The sequence below is a fragment of the Hippopotamus amphibius genome, chromosome 3, assembly GCF_030028045.1.
Source record: "Hippopotamus amphibius kiboko isolate mHipAmp2 chromosome 3, mHipAmp2.hap2, whole genome shotgun sequence".
Taxonomy (NCBI): domain Eukaryota; kingdom Metazoa; phylum Chordata; class Mammalia; order Artiodactyla; family Hippopotamidae; genus Hippopotamus; species Hippopotamus amphibius.
The window spans coordinates 18,934,701-18,951,895 of NC_080188.1; the positions used below are offsets into that span (position 1 = coordinate 18,934,701).

General features: G+C 36.4%; 1 protein-coding gene and 1 pseudogene across 1 annotated transcript in view; both read left to right on the forward strand.

Annotated features, from left to right (window-relative positions):
- The first annotated feature begins 517 nt into the window (after positions 1–517).
- Positions 518–14,369, forward strand: LOC130848410 (40S ribosomal protein S24-like; annotated as a pseudogene).
- Positions 14,370–15,834: 1,465 nt separating this feature from the next.
- Positions 15,835–17,195, forward strand: part of KLB (klotho beta) — a 31,891-nt gene continuing 30,530 nt past the window's right edge. The window contains exon 1 of the mRNA XM_057727479.1: positions 15,835–16,758. Within this exon, the coding sequence (XP_057583462.1) occupies positions 16,021–16,758 (738 nt within the window). The 5' untranslated portion in view covers positions 15,835–16,020. The remainder of the gene's footprint in view (positions 16,759–17,195) is intronic.

The window sequence follows — 17,195 nt, forward strand, 5'->3', positions numbered from 1 at the left end:
CACTAAGGGTATAAGACAAATTCCTCCCTGTTCCCCTGCACCATCTGGCCCTATTACCTCTCTCTAATTACTGCCTACTGCTCTCAATCATTCCACCTCAGCCACACTGACCTCTTCATTATTTCTTGAAGGTGCCAGACATGCTTCTGCTTCAAGGACGTCTCACTCTCTACTGTCTGTCAAGGGCTCTTCCCTCGAATACTGGTACAGTTCACCCCTCACCACTGTAAAGCCTCTACTCACAAGCAAAAATGGCCAAACACCAGCGCCACGAGTGAACATCAGCAGAAACAACCAAAAAACAGATTTAGATTCCAAATAACTAGCAGTTCAGAACACAGAACAGCTATGTATGGAGTATTTACAGGCATAATCACAGAGAGGAACATGGTATCTATTGACCAACCGTGTAGGAAGCAGAAATCACTCTGGGTATGTCATTCAGAAAAGAGTATTGTTTTGGTTTTTTTTACAGGAATTTAGTGCTTAATATGTTGGAGGGACAGGGGTTTAAGAAATGAAGCCAGACACCATCACTAGACTTTTGGCTTTAAGGTCACACTTGGAAACTGCAGCTATTGTTGTTGCTCTCACAACCACTGCCACTGCCAGGGCCTCTCACACTCAGGAATCTGGAGTCAGTCCAGGCCATGTGGAGCAGGCTGCTTCAGCTACTCATGATGCGAGAGGTGGGCTATCGGCCTCTACCACCACAGGAAGCATCTCCTCTGTCTTCTTTGAAAGTTTATATGAAAATGATCCCCAACCTAGAAGTCTAAAACCAGCCAAACAACAAAACAAATGTGTGGGGGAGAAAACATGTAATCTGCCCTGTCCCTCTGTATTCCCTCTGAAGCTTTTCTCAGGAAACTACTCGAAATGAGAGAGCAAACAAAAAGGAAGACATTGGATAAAGAAAAAGGCAATCTAGCGCAGAAAGAAAGAGGGAGGGGAATCCCCAGGTGGTGGCTGTGTCCCAGGTGTAGAGAGAGGGCAAGTGGTCCAGGCTGCAGCAGTGCCACTCAAGAGACAGGCGTAGCAAGGGCTGTCATCACTGTGCCCTCTGGACACAGCTACCGGAGCATTTACTCCATGACAAGGAGGGAATAAACCAGGAAAAATGAAAGAATGAGATTCATGTAATGGAATTCAAACTAGGAAAAAGTAAAGGAATTCCTAAGCTGTCAGCAAAGAGAAGTCCAAAATGACAAATAGGCAGAATGGAGGAGGCCCAGAGCATCAGTAGATAGAAGGGAACAAATGTCTCCAGGAAGAGTAACTCCAAAAAAACAGATTGAAACTAATAATAGAGGAGCTTGACCTTGTACTAAGAGCTATTGGCAGGTGTGGGAACCTAGCAATAGGTACAGACAACTAAGCAAATGAAAAACAAGGCAATTATTAAACTATAAGAAAAAAAAGTACATAATCATAGTATACTACAATACTCAGCAATGAATAATATTTATGTAAAAAATAATGTAAATTCTAGATATCAATTTAACCAAAAAGGTAATTTTTTAACCAGCAGAAAATGGTGATATAAGAAACCTAAATCTTTATCTACCATGAAAGGACGTCAATAGATAGCCTAAAATAATGAATTGAAAGATATCAGTACCTGGGTATTATGCAAAGTACAAATGTGGAGAGGTACAAATTCTAGAAGAACAACCACAGAGTTGAAATTGGGGGAGGGGACCAGGGGAGTAAATACCTTTATAAAAATAAAAATTGATTTTAAGATCACACATGAAAAACAAAACTATAAAAGTACTAAAAAGAACATATAAGAGAATAGCTTTATAATTTTGGAGTGGGAACTGCTTTCCTAGCCCAGAAACCCAAAAGGAAATGAATAATTTGATAGTACAAAGTGAAAACCTTTTGCACACATAAATATTTTAAAGCAAAGTTCAGTAATATTCTGAAATTGAATATACTAGGGACTTCCCTGATGACGCAGTAGTTAAAAATCTGCCTGCCAATGCAGAGGACATGGGTTCAAGCCCTGGTCTGAGAAGATCCCACATGCTGTGGAGCAACTAAGTTCATGTGCCACAACTACTGAGCCCATGCGCTGCAACTATTGAAACCCTCAGGCTCTAGGGCTGGACATGCCACAACTACTGAGCCCGCATGCTGCAACTACTGAAGCCTCCATGCCTAGAACCTGTGCTCTGCAGCAAGAGAAGCCACCTCACTGAGAAGCCCGCACACACAACAAAGAATAGCCCCTGCTTGCCACAACTAGAGAGAGCCTGCGTGTAGCAATGAAGACCCAACAGAGGAAAAAAAAAAAAAAGAATATACTAAAAGCTGTTGAATTGTATATATTTTTAGTGGATGAACTGTATGGTATGGGGGTTATATCTCAATAAAGCTGTTTTTTAAAAGTTAAAAGACAAATTGTTGGGAGAAAATATTTGCAACATATACATCAGGCAAGGGATTTAATGCTTTATATATAAATGAGCTTCCTCCTCTAATTCTTTAGAAAAAGAAAAAACAAGAAAGTAAACAAAGGAGATGAAAAGGTAACTCACAGAAGAGGAAATATAAAGGACCAATAAAAATAGGAAAATATTAGTAATAAGAGAAACCCAAATGAATACAAAAATGAAATGACATTTTTTTACCATATTGACAAAAAAGAGAACTACTGATAATAGTCAATTCTGAGGAAAATAGGGGAAAATGGCCCTCATGTACTAACGGTAGGAGCTTGAAAGTTTCAACTGCCTTTCTGAAGGCAGTTAGGAAATATCCCTGAACATAAAAAATGTACATACCCTTTAACCCAACAATTCCAATTTTAGCAAGCTCTTGTATCTCTCACATATGCAAAGTTATGGATTCAAGGTTATTAATTGCGGAATTGTTTGTAATAGAAAAAATGGAAAACCTTAAATGTTTACCTGTACATACATAAATAGTTAAATAAATAAAATATATAGGTGCACATATGCCATGGAATATTATGCACCTATTGAAAACCATTGAGCTAGATTCGTATGTACTGATACAGAAAGACCTTCAGAATATTAAGAGAATAAAGCATGTTGTAGTATACTGTGTGTGGTGTGTGATCATATGTATGTTTTTTAAAAGTACAAAAATGTGTGTGTGTGCATGTGTGTGTGTGTGCGTGTGCATGTGTGTGTGTGTAAGGATACATTCCAAACATTAACAGGGGAACTTTAGCTTTTTGCTCCATATTCTTTTATCTCTACTCTTTTAAAACCACCTCTTCCTAGAGGAAAACATAGGAATACCGACATAAATCACAGCAAGATCTTTTTTGACCCACCTCCTAGAGTAATGGAAATAAAAACAACAATAAATAAGTGGGACCTAAGGAAACTTCAAAGCTTCTGCACAGCAAAGGAAACTATAAGCAAGACGAAAAGACAGCCCTCAGAATGGGAGAAAATATTTGCAAATGATTCAACAGACAGGATTAATCTCCAAAATATGTAAACAGTTCATGCAGCTCAATATCAAAAAAACAAGCAACCCAATCAAAAAATGGGCAGAAGACCTAAATAGGCATTTCTCCAAAGAAAACATATGGATGGCCAAGAGGCACATGAAAAGATGCTCAACTTCACTAATTATTAGAGAAATGCAAATCAAAACGACAATGAGGTATCACCTCACACTGGTCAGAATGGCCATCATCAAAACATCTACAGACAGTAAATGCTGGAGAGGGTGTGGAGAAAAGGGAACTCTCTTGCACTGTTGGTGGGAATGTAAATTGATACAGCCACTACGGAGAACAGTATGGAGGTTCCTTAAAAAACTGAAAATAGAGTTACCATATGACCCAGCAATCCCACTCCTGGTCATATACCCAGAGAAAACCATAATTCAAAAAGACACATGCACTCCAATATTCATTGGAGCACTATTTACAATAGCCAGGATATGGAAGCAACTTAAATGTCCATAGACAGATGAATGAATAAAAAAGATGTGGCACATATATACAATGGAATATTACTCAACTGTAAAAAGGAATGAAATTAGGACATTTGTAGAGACATGGATGGCCCTAGAGACTGTCATACAGAGTGAAGTGAGTCAGAAAGAGAAAAACAAATATCGTATATTAACACATATGTGCGGAATATAGAAAAATGGTACAAATCAACCAGTTTGCAAGGCAGAAACAGAAACATAGATGTAGAGAACAAACACATGGATACCAAGTGGGGAAAGCGTGGGTTGGGGTTGGGATGGAATGAATTGGGAGACTGGGATCACCATATATACATTACTAACAAGAAAAAAAAATCAAATTGTACACTTTAAATATATGCAGTTTATTGTATGTCAATTGTATCTCAATAAAAGCTCTTAAAAAAGAAAAATAAATAAAACCACCTGTTAATAATTTGTTTCTAATATTTTAAAGAATTTGAATTCTAAAAAGAAACAGAAGTCAGACGTCTATTCAGATCTTCTGAATCAGTCTCCAAGGGTAGAGACTGAGCATATGTATTTTTTAAAACTCAACAGGTGATTCTGATGCACAGCAAAAATTGAGAATGTGGAAAACAGTATGGAAATTCCTCAGAAAATTAAACATATAATTTCCATATGATCCAGTAGTTCCACTTCTGGGTATACACTCCAAAGAACTGAAGGCAGGGATTCTAACAGATATTTATATACTCATGTCCATAGCAGCATTATTCACAATAGCCAAAAGGTAGAAACAACCCAAATGTTCATCAATGGATGAGTGGATAAACAAAATGTAGTAGAGCCATCCAATGGAATATTATTCAGCCTTAGAAGGGAATTAAATTCTGACACATGCTACGGATGGATGAACCATTATGAAAACATAAAGCTAAGTGAAATAAGCCAAAAAAGGATAAGTACTGTATGATTCTATTTATATGAGGTACCTGGAGAAGTCAAATTCACATAGATGCGAAAAGTAGACTGTTGATTCCTGGGGGCTCAGGGAAGGGGAAAATGGGGAGTTATTGTTTAATGGGTACAGAGTTTCAGTTTGGGAAGATGAAAGAATTCTGGAGATGGATGATGAAGATGGTGGCACAACAATGTGAATGTCCTTAATGCCACTGAACCGTACATCTAAAAATGGTTAAAATGGTAAATTTCATGTTACGTATATTTTACCACAATAAAAATAGTTTTAAAGACTTGAGAAAAACTACTTTTTCACTTCTTCTTGTGTGATGCATCTCCGTTTATTTCTAGAGCTTCAACTGTTGTCTACATACTGATAACACCCACATCTATACCTTCAGAAAAGATCTTTCCTCAAACTTTATTCTCAAATACCACCAGGCCATCAGAAATCTCATACCTCAAACTCAAAATGTTTAAAACACCATCTTCTTTCCAAAGTCTTCTGTATTCTCAATTGTACCAGTTGCCCAAGTCAGGACTCTGGGTCACCATTGGCCCCTTCCTCTCTTAAACTCAGTCTCAACATCCAGTTGATTATTGAGGCCTGTAGATTATTGAGACTAGTTCTTGAACTTGTCTCTTTCTCTCCACCTACACTACTGTTACCTTTGTTCGAGCCAAATCATTTTTCACTCAGATTAATGGAAGAGCCTCTTAATCAATCTCCCTGCCTCCAGAATTACCCACTCCCTGCCAGAGTCATTCTCCTAGAGTGCAGATCTGTCTGTCTTCAGACAAATGTGTGGCAAATGACCTTCTATTTGGGCCTTGACTTTGTATCTGAGGGTCTATTTGTACAGTATTACCTGACTTACACACTTGCTTCAAAGATTTTCCATAGCTGCCTGTTTCTTTCAAGGTAAAGCCCAAATTCCAGTAACATAGTTCATGAAGTTCTTTATGACCTGGTCCCTGACAGTCTCTGCAAATCACTTCTTGCCATTTCCCTCTAACTCTTGTGAGCTGGGTGTCCTGAACCACGTGTCAAACTTTTTCATTTCTGGGACGTTAAATATGCTCCTCCATCTACATGGGATAGCCTTCCTCCCTTCTTCCTTCTGGCTAAATCTTGTTATTCTTCATTTTTCAGGACTTAACTAAGAGTTTTCAGACATCTCGACTCCAGCCTTCCACCTACATACATACACATGCACACACACAGACTCACAATGCTGGTTATACATGCCTCCGAAATGTGTGCTCTCCCTTCCACAGAACTGAGTATAGAGTAGGGGATACAGTGCTCAGCCACCTTTCCTCTAGAGATGGCCACAAATCTATAACATTTGTGAATACTATAACATCTTCAGGGTTGTTTTTTTTTCTTTCTTAATTTTATTTATTTATTTATTTATTGGTTGCATTAGGTCTTCATTGCTGCACATAGGCTTTCTCTAGTTATGGCGAGCAGGGGCTACTCTTCATTGTGGTGCACAGGCTCCTCGTTGCGGTGGCTTCTCTTGTTGTAGAGCATGGGCTCAATAGTTGTGGCATACGGGCTAAGTTGCTCTGAAGCATGTGGTATCTTCCTGGGATCCTCCTGGACCAGGCTCAAACCCATGTCCCCACTGCGCCACCTAGGAAGTCCCCATCTTCTTGAGTTTTAAATTCCAACCTCCAGCAAAGTGCTTGACCTATAGGAGATGCTCCATAAAGATTTGCTGAATGAATAACTGAATGATTAAATGATGAATTCTGGCCTCTAATATCTTGGTCTCAAAACGCTCATCTATAAAATAAAGGGCTGACCTAGAGGATCTCTAAAGACCCTTCCAGTTGTAAAATTCTGTCATTTGTACAAAGCATTATGAAATGATGCTTTGAATGTAGAATTCCTAGAGTGTGGACATCTGTCCCACTTACCTGGTACTTGGCAGATACTATTTATATTCTTAGGCATTTTATGGTTTTTATTATGTTTTTTTCCTTGAGTAAACTATATACTCTTTGAGAGCAGGGACATATATAGTTCTCTCCTAGGACCTAAGATGGGTCCTTTTATGAGTAAATATTGAATAAATATTTGATAATTGTTTATGAAAGATGAAGCCACTATCCTGATTCACTGTCATGATAAATACTTCATAAATTCATAATCCATTTTCATAAATATTTATAAATTTTTGTCTCAGTATTATGTCATTGTTGTCATAAAATTTCTTCATGTATTTTTTTCTCTTTCGTTCTTTTTTTTTTTTTTTTTGCTGTGTGCAGGCTTTCTTTTTAGTTGCGGTGAGTGGAGGCTACTCTTCATTGTGGTGCGCAGGTTCCTCATTGCCGTGGCTTCTCTTGTTGCGGAGCATGGGCTCTAGGTGTGTAGGCTTTAGTAGCTGCAGCACATGGGCTCTAAAGTGCTGACTCAATAGTTGTGGCGCACGGGTTTTGTTGCTCCGCAGCATGTGGGATCTTCCTGGAGCAGAGATCAAACCCGTGTCCCCTGCATTGGCAGGCAGATTCTCAACCACTGCGCCACCTAGGAAGCCCTCTTCTGTTCTTTAAAAAAAAAAAAAATGCTAAGGCGTGGAAGCTACCTAAGTGCCCCATAAACAGAGAAATGGATAAAGAAGATACATCCCATCATATATATAATGTATATATTATGTACAATGTATATAGTATGTATAATATATATAGTAACATTCCATTATATGTAATGGAATGTTACTATATATTTCTATATATAACTATATATTACTATATATAACTACATATTATATATACTATATATAATATACACTACTATATCATATATAATGAAATATATACATATATAATGGAATAAATGTATAAATACAGCTGATTCACTTTGTTGTACAGCAGAAACTGGCACAACAGTGTAAAGCAATTATACTCCAATAAAGATCTGAAAAAGAAATGATAGCCAACTATTTACATGAATGTTCATGGAATTCATGAAGAGACAAGTGAGGTTATATATTATCCAAAGTGTTTTTAAAATCTTGCTTCTCGCAGATTGATAAAATAAATAATGATAATATTCAAGAAATGGCAAAGTCCTTCTGGTAATTCTACAAATTATAATTCTACAAATATAAAAAAAGAAGATATATTTCATTATATATATAATGTATATATTACATACAATGTATATAGTATGCATGATGTATATAGTAATATTCCATTATGTATAATGGAATATTACTCTATATTACTATACATATTACTGTATTATATATAATGGATATTAGCCATAAAAATATGAAATATTACCATTTGCAGGAACATAGATGGACCTAGAGATTATCATACTAAGTGAAGTCAGTCAGAAATAGAAAGACAAATACTATATGATATCACTTATTTCTGGAATCTAAAATATGACACAAATGAACTTATTTGCAAAACGGAAACAGACTCAGAGACATAGAAAACAAACCTATGGTTACCAAAGGGAAAGGAGGAGGGGTGGGAAAATTAGGAGTAAGGTAATAACAGATACATACCACTATACATAAAATAAAGAACAAAGATTTACTTTTTAGCACAGGAAACTATATTCAATATCTTGTGATAATCTATAATGGAAAAGAATCTGAAGCTGTACACCTGGAACTAATACAATACTGTAAATCAACTATAGCTAAATAAAAATAAATTAATTAAAAAAAATACTCAGTACAGATTTCAAAACTTAGCCTTCGTCAATGAATTTTTTTTAATTAATAGACTTCTATTGTTCAATTATAGTTCCCATACACTCCTTCGCTCCTTGCTCCCACACTTTCCCTATTTTTAACATCTAGCATTAGTGTGGTATATTTGTTACAATTGATAAGCCAATATTGATACATATTACTAACTAAAGTTCATAGTTTACACAAGGGTCCACTCTTTGTGTTATACATTCTATGGGTTTTGATTAATGGACCCAACATTACAGTATCCTACAAAATATTCCTTTTACTACTGTAAAAATCCCATGTGATCCACATATGCATCCCCTCCTCTCCCCAATACTTGGCGACCACTGATTTTTTTTTTATAGCTTAACATATATTATAGTTTGAATCATACAGTATATAGCCTTTTCAGATTGGTTCCTTTCACTTAGTAGTGTGCATTTAAGGCTCCTCCATGTCTTTTCCTGGCTTAATAGCTCATTTCTTCTTATTGCTGAATAATATTCCATTGTACCAGTATGCCACAGCTTTGTTTATCCACTCACCTATTACATGACATGTTGGTTGCTTCCAAGTTTTGCCAATTATAAATAAAGCTTCTATAAACATTCGTGTGCAGGTTTTTGTGTGGGCATAAATTTTTAATTCACTTGGGGAAATAGCAAGGAGTATGATTGCTGGATAGTGTGATGAGAGTATGTTTTGTAAGAAACTTATAGTTTTGTAAGAAACTTCCAAGTCATCTTCCAAAGTGTCTGCACCTTTTTGCGTTCCCATCAACAATAAATGAGAGTTTCTGTTGTTCCACAACCTTAGCAGCATTTGGTGTTGTCAGTGTTTTGGATTTTGACCATTCTGATGGGTATGTAACAGTATCTCATTGTTTTAACTTGCAATTCCGTCATGACATATCATGAGGAGTATCTTTTCATATACTTATTTGCCATCTGTACATCTTCTTCACTGAGGTGTTTATTCAGATCTTTTGCATACTTTTAATTGGATTTTTTTTATTATTGTTGTTGTTGAGTTTACGAGTTCTTTGTACATTTTGGATACTAGCCCTTTATCTGATATTTATCTGTTTTGCACAGATTTTCTCCTAATGTGTGGCTAATCTTTTCATTCTCTTAACAATGTCTTTTGCACAGCAGTTCAAAAGATCAACTTATCAATTTTTTCTTTGTTGGGTCATGTTTTTGGTGCCACATCTAATAAGTCATTGTCAAACCCAAGGTCTCCTAGACTTTCTTCTGTGTTATCTTCTAGAAGTTTTATAGTTTTTCACTTTATATTTAGGTCTATGATCCACTTTGAGTTAATTTTCATGAAGTATGTAAGGTCTTTACCTAGATTCATTTTTTTGCAAATGGGTGTCCAGTTGTTCCAGCAATATTTGTTGAAAAGGCTATCCTTACTCTGTTGAATTGCCTTTGTTCCTCTCTCGGAGACCAACTGACCGTATCTGTGGGGGTGCATTTCTGGGCTGTCTATTCTGTTCCATTTCTCTGTGTGTCTTTTACTAATACCACACAGTCTTGATTGCTGTAGCTTTAGAGAAGTCTTGAAGTCAGGTATCGTCAGTCCTTGGAATGTCCTTCAATATTATGTTGGCTATTCTGGGTCTTTTGCCTTTCTATATAAACTTTAGGATCAATTTGTCAATATCCATAAAAATAACTGGCTGGGATTTTTAGGGATTGCATTGACTCTATAGATCAAGATACAGAGAACTCACATCTTGATAATATTTAATTTACCTACCCATGTGTATGCAATCTCTCCCCATTTATTTAGATCTTCTCTGATTTCTTTCATCAGAGTTTTGTAATTTTCCTCATATAGATCTTGTACATATTTTGTTAGATTTATACCGAATTATTTAACTTTATTTGGTGCTAATGTAAATGGTATTATCTTTTTAATTTCAAATTCCAGGGACTTTCCTGGTGCTGCAGTGGTTAAAAATCCACCTGCCAATGCAGGGGACATGGGTCTGATCCCTGGCCCAGGAAGATCCCACATGCCACAGAGCAACTAAGCCCATGTGCCACAACTACTGAGCCCGCGTGCCACAACTAATGAAGCCTGCAAGCCCTAGAGCCCGCCCACCACAACTACTGAGCCCACAAGCCACAACTACTGAGCCCAAGTGCCACAACTACTGAAGCCTACACTCCTAGAGCCCGTGCTCCGCAACAAAAGCCACCACAATGAGAAGCCCATGCACCCCAACCAAGAGTAGCTGCTGCTCGCCACAACTAGAGAAAGTCTGGGCGCAGCAACGAAGACCTAATGCAGCCAAAGAAAAACCAAAAAAACAAAACAAAATAAAAAAACAAATTCCAATTGTCTGTTGCTGCTAAATAACGAAGCAACTGGTTTTTGTATATTAACCTATATTTTATAACCTTGATATAGTTGCTCACTAGTTGCAGAATTTTTGTTGCTGTTGTTAACTCTTTGGGATTTCCTACATGGACGATTATCATCATCTACAAACAAAGACAGTTTTATATCTTGCTTCCCAATCTGTATACTTTTTATTTCCCTTTCTTGTCTGGTTACATTATCTAGGACTTATAGTATGATGTTAAATAGAAGTGGTGAGAGTAGAAATCCTTACCTTGTTCCTAATCTTAGCAGGAAACTAATTTCTCATCAGTAAACTTTTATATCTAATATTGACTTTTCTCTTTTTATGTTCATTTTTGTTATTAAAGGTAAAGTTTTTAAATTAAATATACAAAATATAGGAAATAATTATAATCTATTTTTCACCATCCAAACACAATATGGTAAAATGCGGGTATTTTCTTATAATTCTATGTATTGGTTATAGCTTTTATTACATCATTATAGTCGTACTGATTATTCTATTTATTGTCTAGATTTTTTCAGTTAGTTTTTTATCTTCAACATCTTAATGTTACTATATATTCTTTGAAAACGTTAATGACTCTACAACATTTCATCAAATGGATAGTTTATGTTTTAGGTAATTATTCCCCTATGAGTGAATCTTTAAATTATTCCTAATTTTCCTCTGTTGTAAATAATGCTGCTATAAAAATATTTGCACATATAGCATTTTGTATGTTTGTAATTAACTTACTATGATACGGGACTTCCCTAGTGGTCCAGTGGTTACGACTCTGAGCTCCCAATGCAGGGGGCCTGGATTGAATCCCTGATCAGGGAACCAGATCCTACATGCATGCCACAACTATGAGTTTGCATGCTGCAACTAAGATTCCTCATGTCACAACCAAGATCTCACATGCAGCAACAAAGATCCTGTGTGCTGCAACTAAGACCCAGTGCAGCCAAATAAATGAGTAAATAAAAATAAATATTTTTTAAAAAAATTTATTATGATACATATCTGAAGTTATTAGATTAAAAGATATGACAAAATCTAAGGTTCATGATATATTGAAAAATTGCTTTCCATGAGTATTACACAAATTTATATTCTAATCAGCAATGTTTACAACCTCATCAACATTGATTTTCATTACTTATATTTCCTTTTTCTAATTTTATAAAAGAAAATATTATAGGGCTTCCCTGGCGGCGCAGTGGTTAAGAATCTGCCTGCCAGTGCAGGGCACATGAGTTTGATCCCTGGTCCAGGAAGATCCCACATGCTGCGGAGCAACTAAGCCCGTGCACCACACAACATCTGAGCCTGCGCTCTGGAGCCCTTGAGCCACAACTCTTGAGCCCGTGTGCCACAACTACTGAAGCCTGTGAACCTGGAGCCTGTGCTCTGCAACAAGAGAAGCCACCGCACTGAGAAGTCCTGGCACTGCAATGAAGAGTAGCCCCTGCTTACCACAACTAGAGAAAGCCTGTGCTCAGCAACGAGACCCAACGCAGCCAAAAATAAAAATAAATAACAAAATAAACCTTTAAAAAAAAGAAGAAAGAAAAAAAAGAAACTATTTTATAGTTTTTTGTGTGTTTTTCATTACTGATCATTTAAGTTTTTTTCACTGGCTACACAGTTACATTTCCTCTTTTGTATATTTTTATTCACGTTGTTTGTCCATTTATTTGATTTAGAGTATTTTTCTTACTGATTTGCAATGAATTACTTACATAATAAAAAGTTGGCCATTTGCTTTCCAGATTTGCTCATTTTTCAAGATTATTACTAGCCTTTCAATTTTTTATTTTTTCAAATATTTTAATTATAAATTATTTATATATAATCATGCATACATAAGATCATACAAACTGTGTGTTTATATAATTTCATATTTACTTCTGTTGTCTTCTAGATTTCTGTGGCTTGCTCTCTCTTCCTAAATATATATATATATATACATACATATATATATATATATATATTTTTTTTTTTTTTTTGGCTGTTCAGTGTGGCTTGTGGGATCCTATTTCCCTGACCAGGGACTGAACCTGGGCCCTCATTAGTGAAAGTGCAGAGTCCTAACCACTGAACCACCAAGGAATTCCATATATATATATATATTTTTTTTAATTGTGGTAAAACACATATAACATAAAATTTACCATCTTAAATATTTGTGGCTATATATTTTTGAAATAAATATATTTGTGAGGGTGCAAATTATTACATTAATTTTTTTATTTTTAGTAATCATTTCATAATATATACATATATCAAATCATTATGTTGTACACTTTAAACTAAAACAATGTTATATGTCAATTAAATCTCAATAAACCTGGAAAACTTTTTTTTTTTTTTTTTGACACACGAGCTTAGTTGCTCAGCGGCATGTGGGATCTTCCTGGAGCTGGGATCAAACCCGTGACCTCTGCATTGGCAGGTGGATTCTTAACCACTGCGCCACCTAGGAAGCCCATGGAAAACTTTTTATCTTTGGCCATGCCACGCAGCATGAGGGATCTTAGTTCCCCGACCAGGGATGGAAGACATCCCATGCAGTGGAAGCGTGGAGTCTTAGTCACTGGACCATCAGGGAAGTCCCAAACCTGGAAACTTTTTATTTTAAAATAGAGAACTAATTGCATGAACTCCGTTCATTTAACAGAAAATGATTAAGCATTTACTCTGATAAGTGATGATAAAAATGTAGATAAGAGATATTCTTACAGCCTAGTAAAGGAGACAAACAATTCTGAGATTATGTGACAAATGCAATGATAGCGGTATACATAGTACACCATAGGTACATTCCTTCATTCAACATACACTTTAGGCCCCAGATATTCAATAGCGAACCAAACAGTCATGGCCCTTATTTTTAAAAGAGTGAGAGATGACAGTCAAACAGAGGATACAGATAAGCGTATGCTAAGTGTCAAAACAGTGAAAGCATGCGCTGCCAGGGGGACACACAGAATATCCATCTAAATCATATCAAACTGGCTTTTTTCACTGCCTGGCTGTCTGAGGATCAACCACCTGGACCAGGAAGTTCATGACCGAGTGACTACTTCAGCAGAAACAAATGGTCACTGATGTCCTTCATTCTGGGAACACAACAGTACCTAACACAGAAATTCTAGAAAAACTAGCTAAAATATACAAGACCATACCCGATATCATCTTTGGATTCTCAACCTATTTTGGTGGTAATAAGATAGCTGATTTACAATTCCTTAGACTACAGCCAAAAAAATGAACCCGGACACAGAATTCCAAGAGGTGGCCCGAAGACACATACCTCAAGAAAACAACACAAGGAATGCAAGAACAGAATGAATTAAAACCAGGGAACTGTGAGGCCAATTGTTAACGCTGGCAAAAAGCGAGCTGGAGACTAGGCAGCAGGTGGAGTGGATTCTGCAGTGACTTCATCTGCAGCCCTTGTAAGGATTTTTCACAAGAGGATTGATAAACTAAAAATTTTCTTAAAATCTAAATTTAAAAATAAATAAAATCAAGCTGGGGAGTCAAAAAGGCTTTCCCCAGGAGGGACTGAAGTTTTGAAGAACAGGTAGACACGAGCTAGTCGAAGAGGGAAGAACACACCCTATGCAGGGAGCACACACACCAAGGCACAGTGACGGGAGCGTTCAACGTGCGCACAGCTAATTAAAAGCTATTTGTTATGGCTGCAGGGAGGAGGCTACATGTGGTTAACGGATGAGAAATGAAGCTAAAAAAGTAGGCAGGAGCCAGGACTTAGTGTCTTCTGTGCTAAATCCTAGCATCGCTGCCTGAATAATTGTTACCTTTCACATAAAAATAAGAGTAATGCTCACTGAGCACTTACTATGCAGTACCTGTTCGAGGTGCTTTACATATATGAACTCATTTAACCCTCATAATAATTCAGGTAGTTGATACTATTATTATGCCTTATCTTACATGAGGGGAAACTAAGGAGCAGAAAAGTGACAGAACGTGTCCCATGTCACACAGCTGTATTAAATTCAGGCAGTCTAACTCCAGGGGCCAAACTATTAACCACTTTGCCTCTCATTAGTATGTGATACTTCAAATATTTACAACTTTAACTTTTTTCAAGGTTATTTGGAGGCGATAGATTCAGCACAATATTTCTTTCTATTTATTCTCATTCCAGACAATTCTCTTTAAATTGTGCTTTTTAATGTTTTTATATCTGAAGATAGTACACAGTTTCACTATTTGCTTTTTCAGGTATTTTTTCATAATTATTGTCCATTTATTCTTTAAGTGAACTTCCACGATAATTTTGTTGAACTAAAATTTGGAATTAGAGGACTTTGGTTAAAAGTGCATTAAATGTATAAATTAAATTGGAAATTATTCAGTGTTTCCACCCAGAAAGTGCTATATATTTCTTCACTCATCTTTTTTTAATTTATAAATACATTTTTATAACTTTCTTAAAATAGATAGCATTTAATAAGATTATTCTTTTATGTGTTATAATTTTCATGGAAGTGTAATATCTTATGTTTTTAAATTATTATTGACATATAGGAATGCTATTTTTTTGTCCATAAGATTGTTTTTTCCCTGAACTGTGAAAAATAAAACTATCACTCAAAGACTATAAAAATAGTAAAGGTATACACTTTGCTCAATAATGTCCAAAACATTCAGAAAAGATTTGGATCAACATGAAAGGCTACAGAGAAACTATGGCATTTTATTCCTTGTCTATATGTCTTTGTTACACATTCAAACTATTGCCAGTGATGCATTTCCATCTAATTTTTCCAATAATAAGAGAGAAGGCAACGTGTTGGTGAGTGTAATAGAGCCACCTCCCTCAAATTACGTGGCTCTCCACGACCCATCCTAAGTCTCACAGTTCAAGCTAATCATTGACAGAGCTTTACAATCACAAGCTTTTTTACTGAAGCGTTGATAAGACAGTCGAGCAGTTAGTGGCAAATGAAGCCAGGCTGTGCAGCATGATCTCCAGGGAATGAATGGATTTTCTTCAGCACCGATGAAAGAAACATACGCTATAGGAAAACAATGTCCAGCGGGGCACTGCAAAGATCTGTCATCCTGTCAGCGTTTATGCTCCTGCAAGCTGTTACTGGATTCTCTGGAGACGGAAGAGCTATATGGTCCAAAAATCCTAATTTTAGTCCGGTAAATGAGAGTCAGCTGTTTCTCTATGACACTTTTCCTAAAAACTTTTCCTGGGGCGTTGGGACTGGAGCATTTCAAGTGGAAGGGAATTGGAAGACAGACGGAAAAGGACCCTCTATATGGGATCGTTTCATCCATACACACCTTAAAAATGTCAACAGCACAAATAGTTCCAGTGACAGTTACATTTTTCTGGAAAAAGACTTATCAGCCCTGGATTTTATAGGAGTTTCTTTTTATCAATTTTCAATTTCCTGGCCAAGGCTTTTCCCTGATGGAATAGTATCAGCTGCTAACACAAAAGGTCTCCAGTACTATGACACTCTTCTCAACGCTCTGGCACTTAGAAACATTGAACCTATAGTTACTTTATACCATTGGGATTTGCCTTTGGCGCTACAAGAAAAATATGGGGGGTGGAAAAATGAAACCTTAATAGATATCTTCAATGACTATGCCACATACTGCTTCCAGACGTTTGGAGACCGTGTCAAATATTGGATTACAATTCACAACCCGTATCTAGTCGCTTGGCACGGGTATGGGACAGGTATCCATGCCCCTGGAGAGAAGGGAAATTTAGCAGCTGTCTACACCGTGGGACACAACCTGATCAAGGTACTGTACAGCTGACTTCATATTATAGCTTCAGGATATAAAAAGGAGGAGTTTAAAAGAAACTCTTAAGAAATGTATCTTCCATTTAAATAACTTTATTGAAATCAACTCAACTAATTTTAGTCTAATTCACAAATTCTATCCTCAGATTTCATACTTAGTGTATGTTTTACTTATCTAAGCTATTATTAATGCATTAATCAAATTATTTTCCTTAAATATTGCACCTTTAAAATTAACTATTTTTAATCTACAGTTATACATCAGAGCAAGAGAATGTGATCTTACTTTCATTCTGTGGAAAACCAGTCCTTTATAAATTTGATTGTTGAAACCCTTTTCTAACCACATGCAACAATTTCAGAATTTTATGTTAAGGCATGACCATTTCAAATATGTATTTGTTGTTAGTCTTTCTAATCTTAGTGATATTCAGC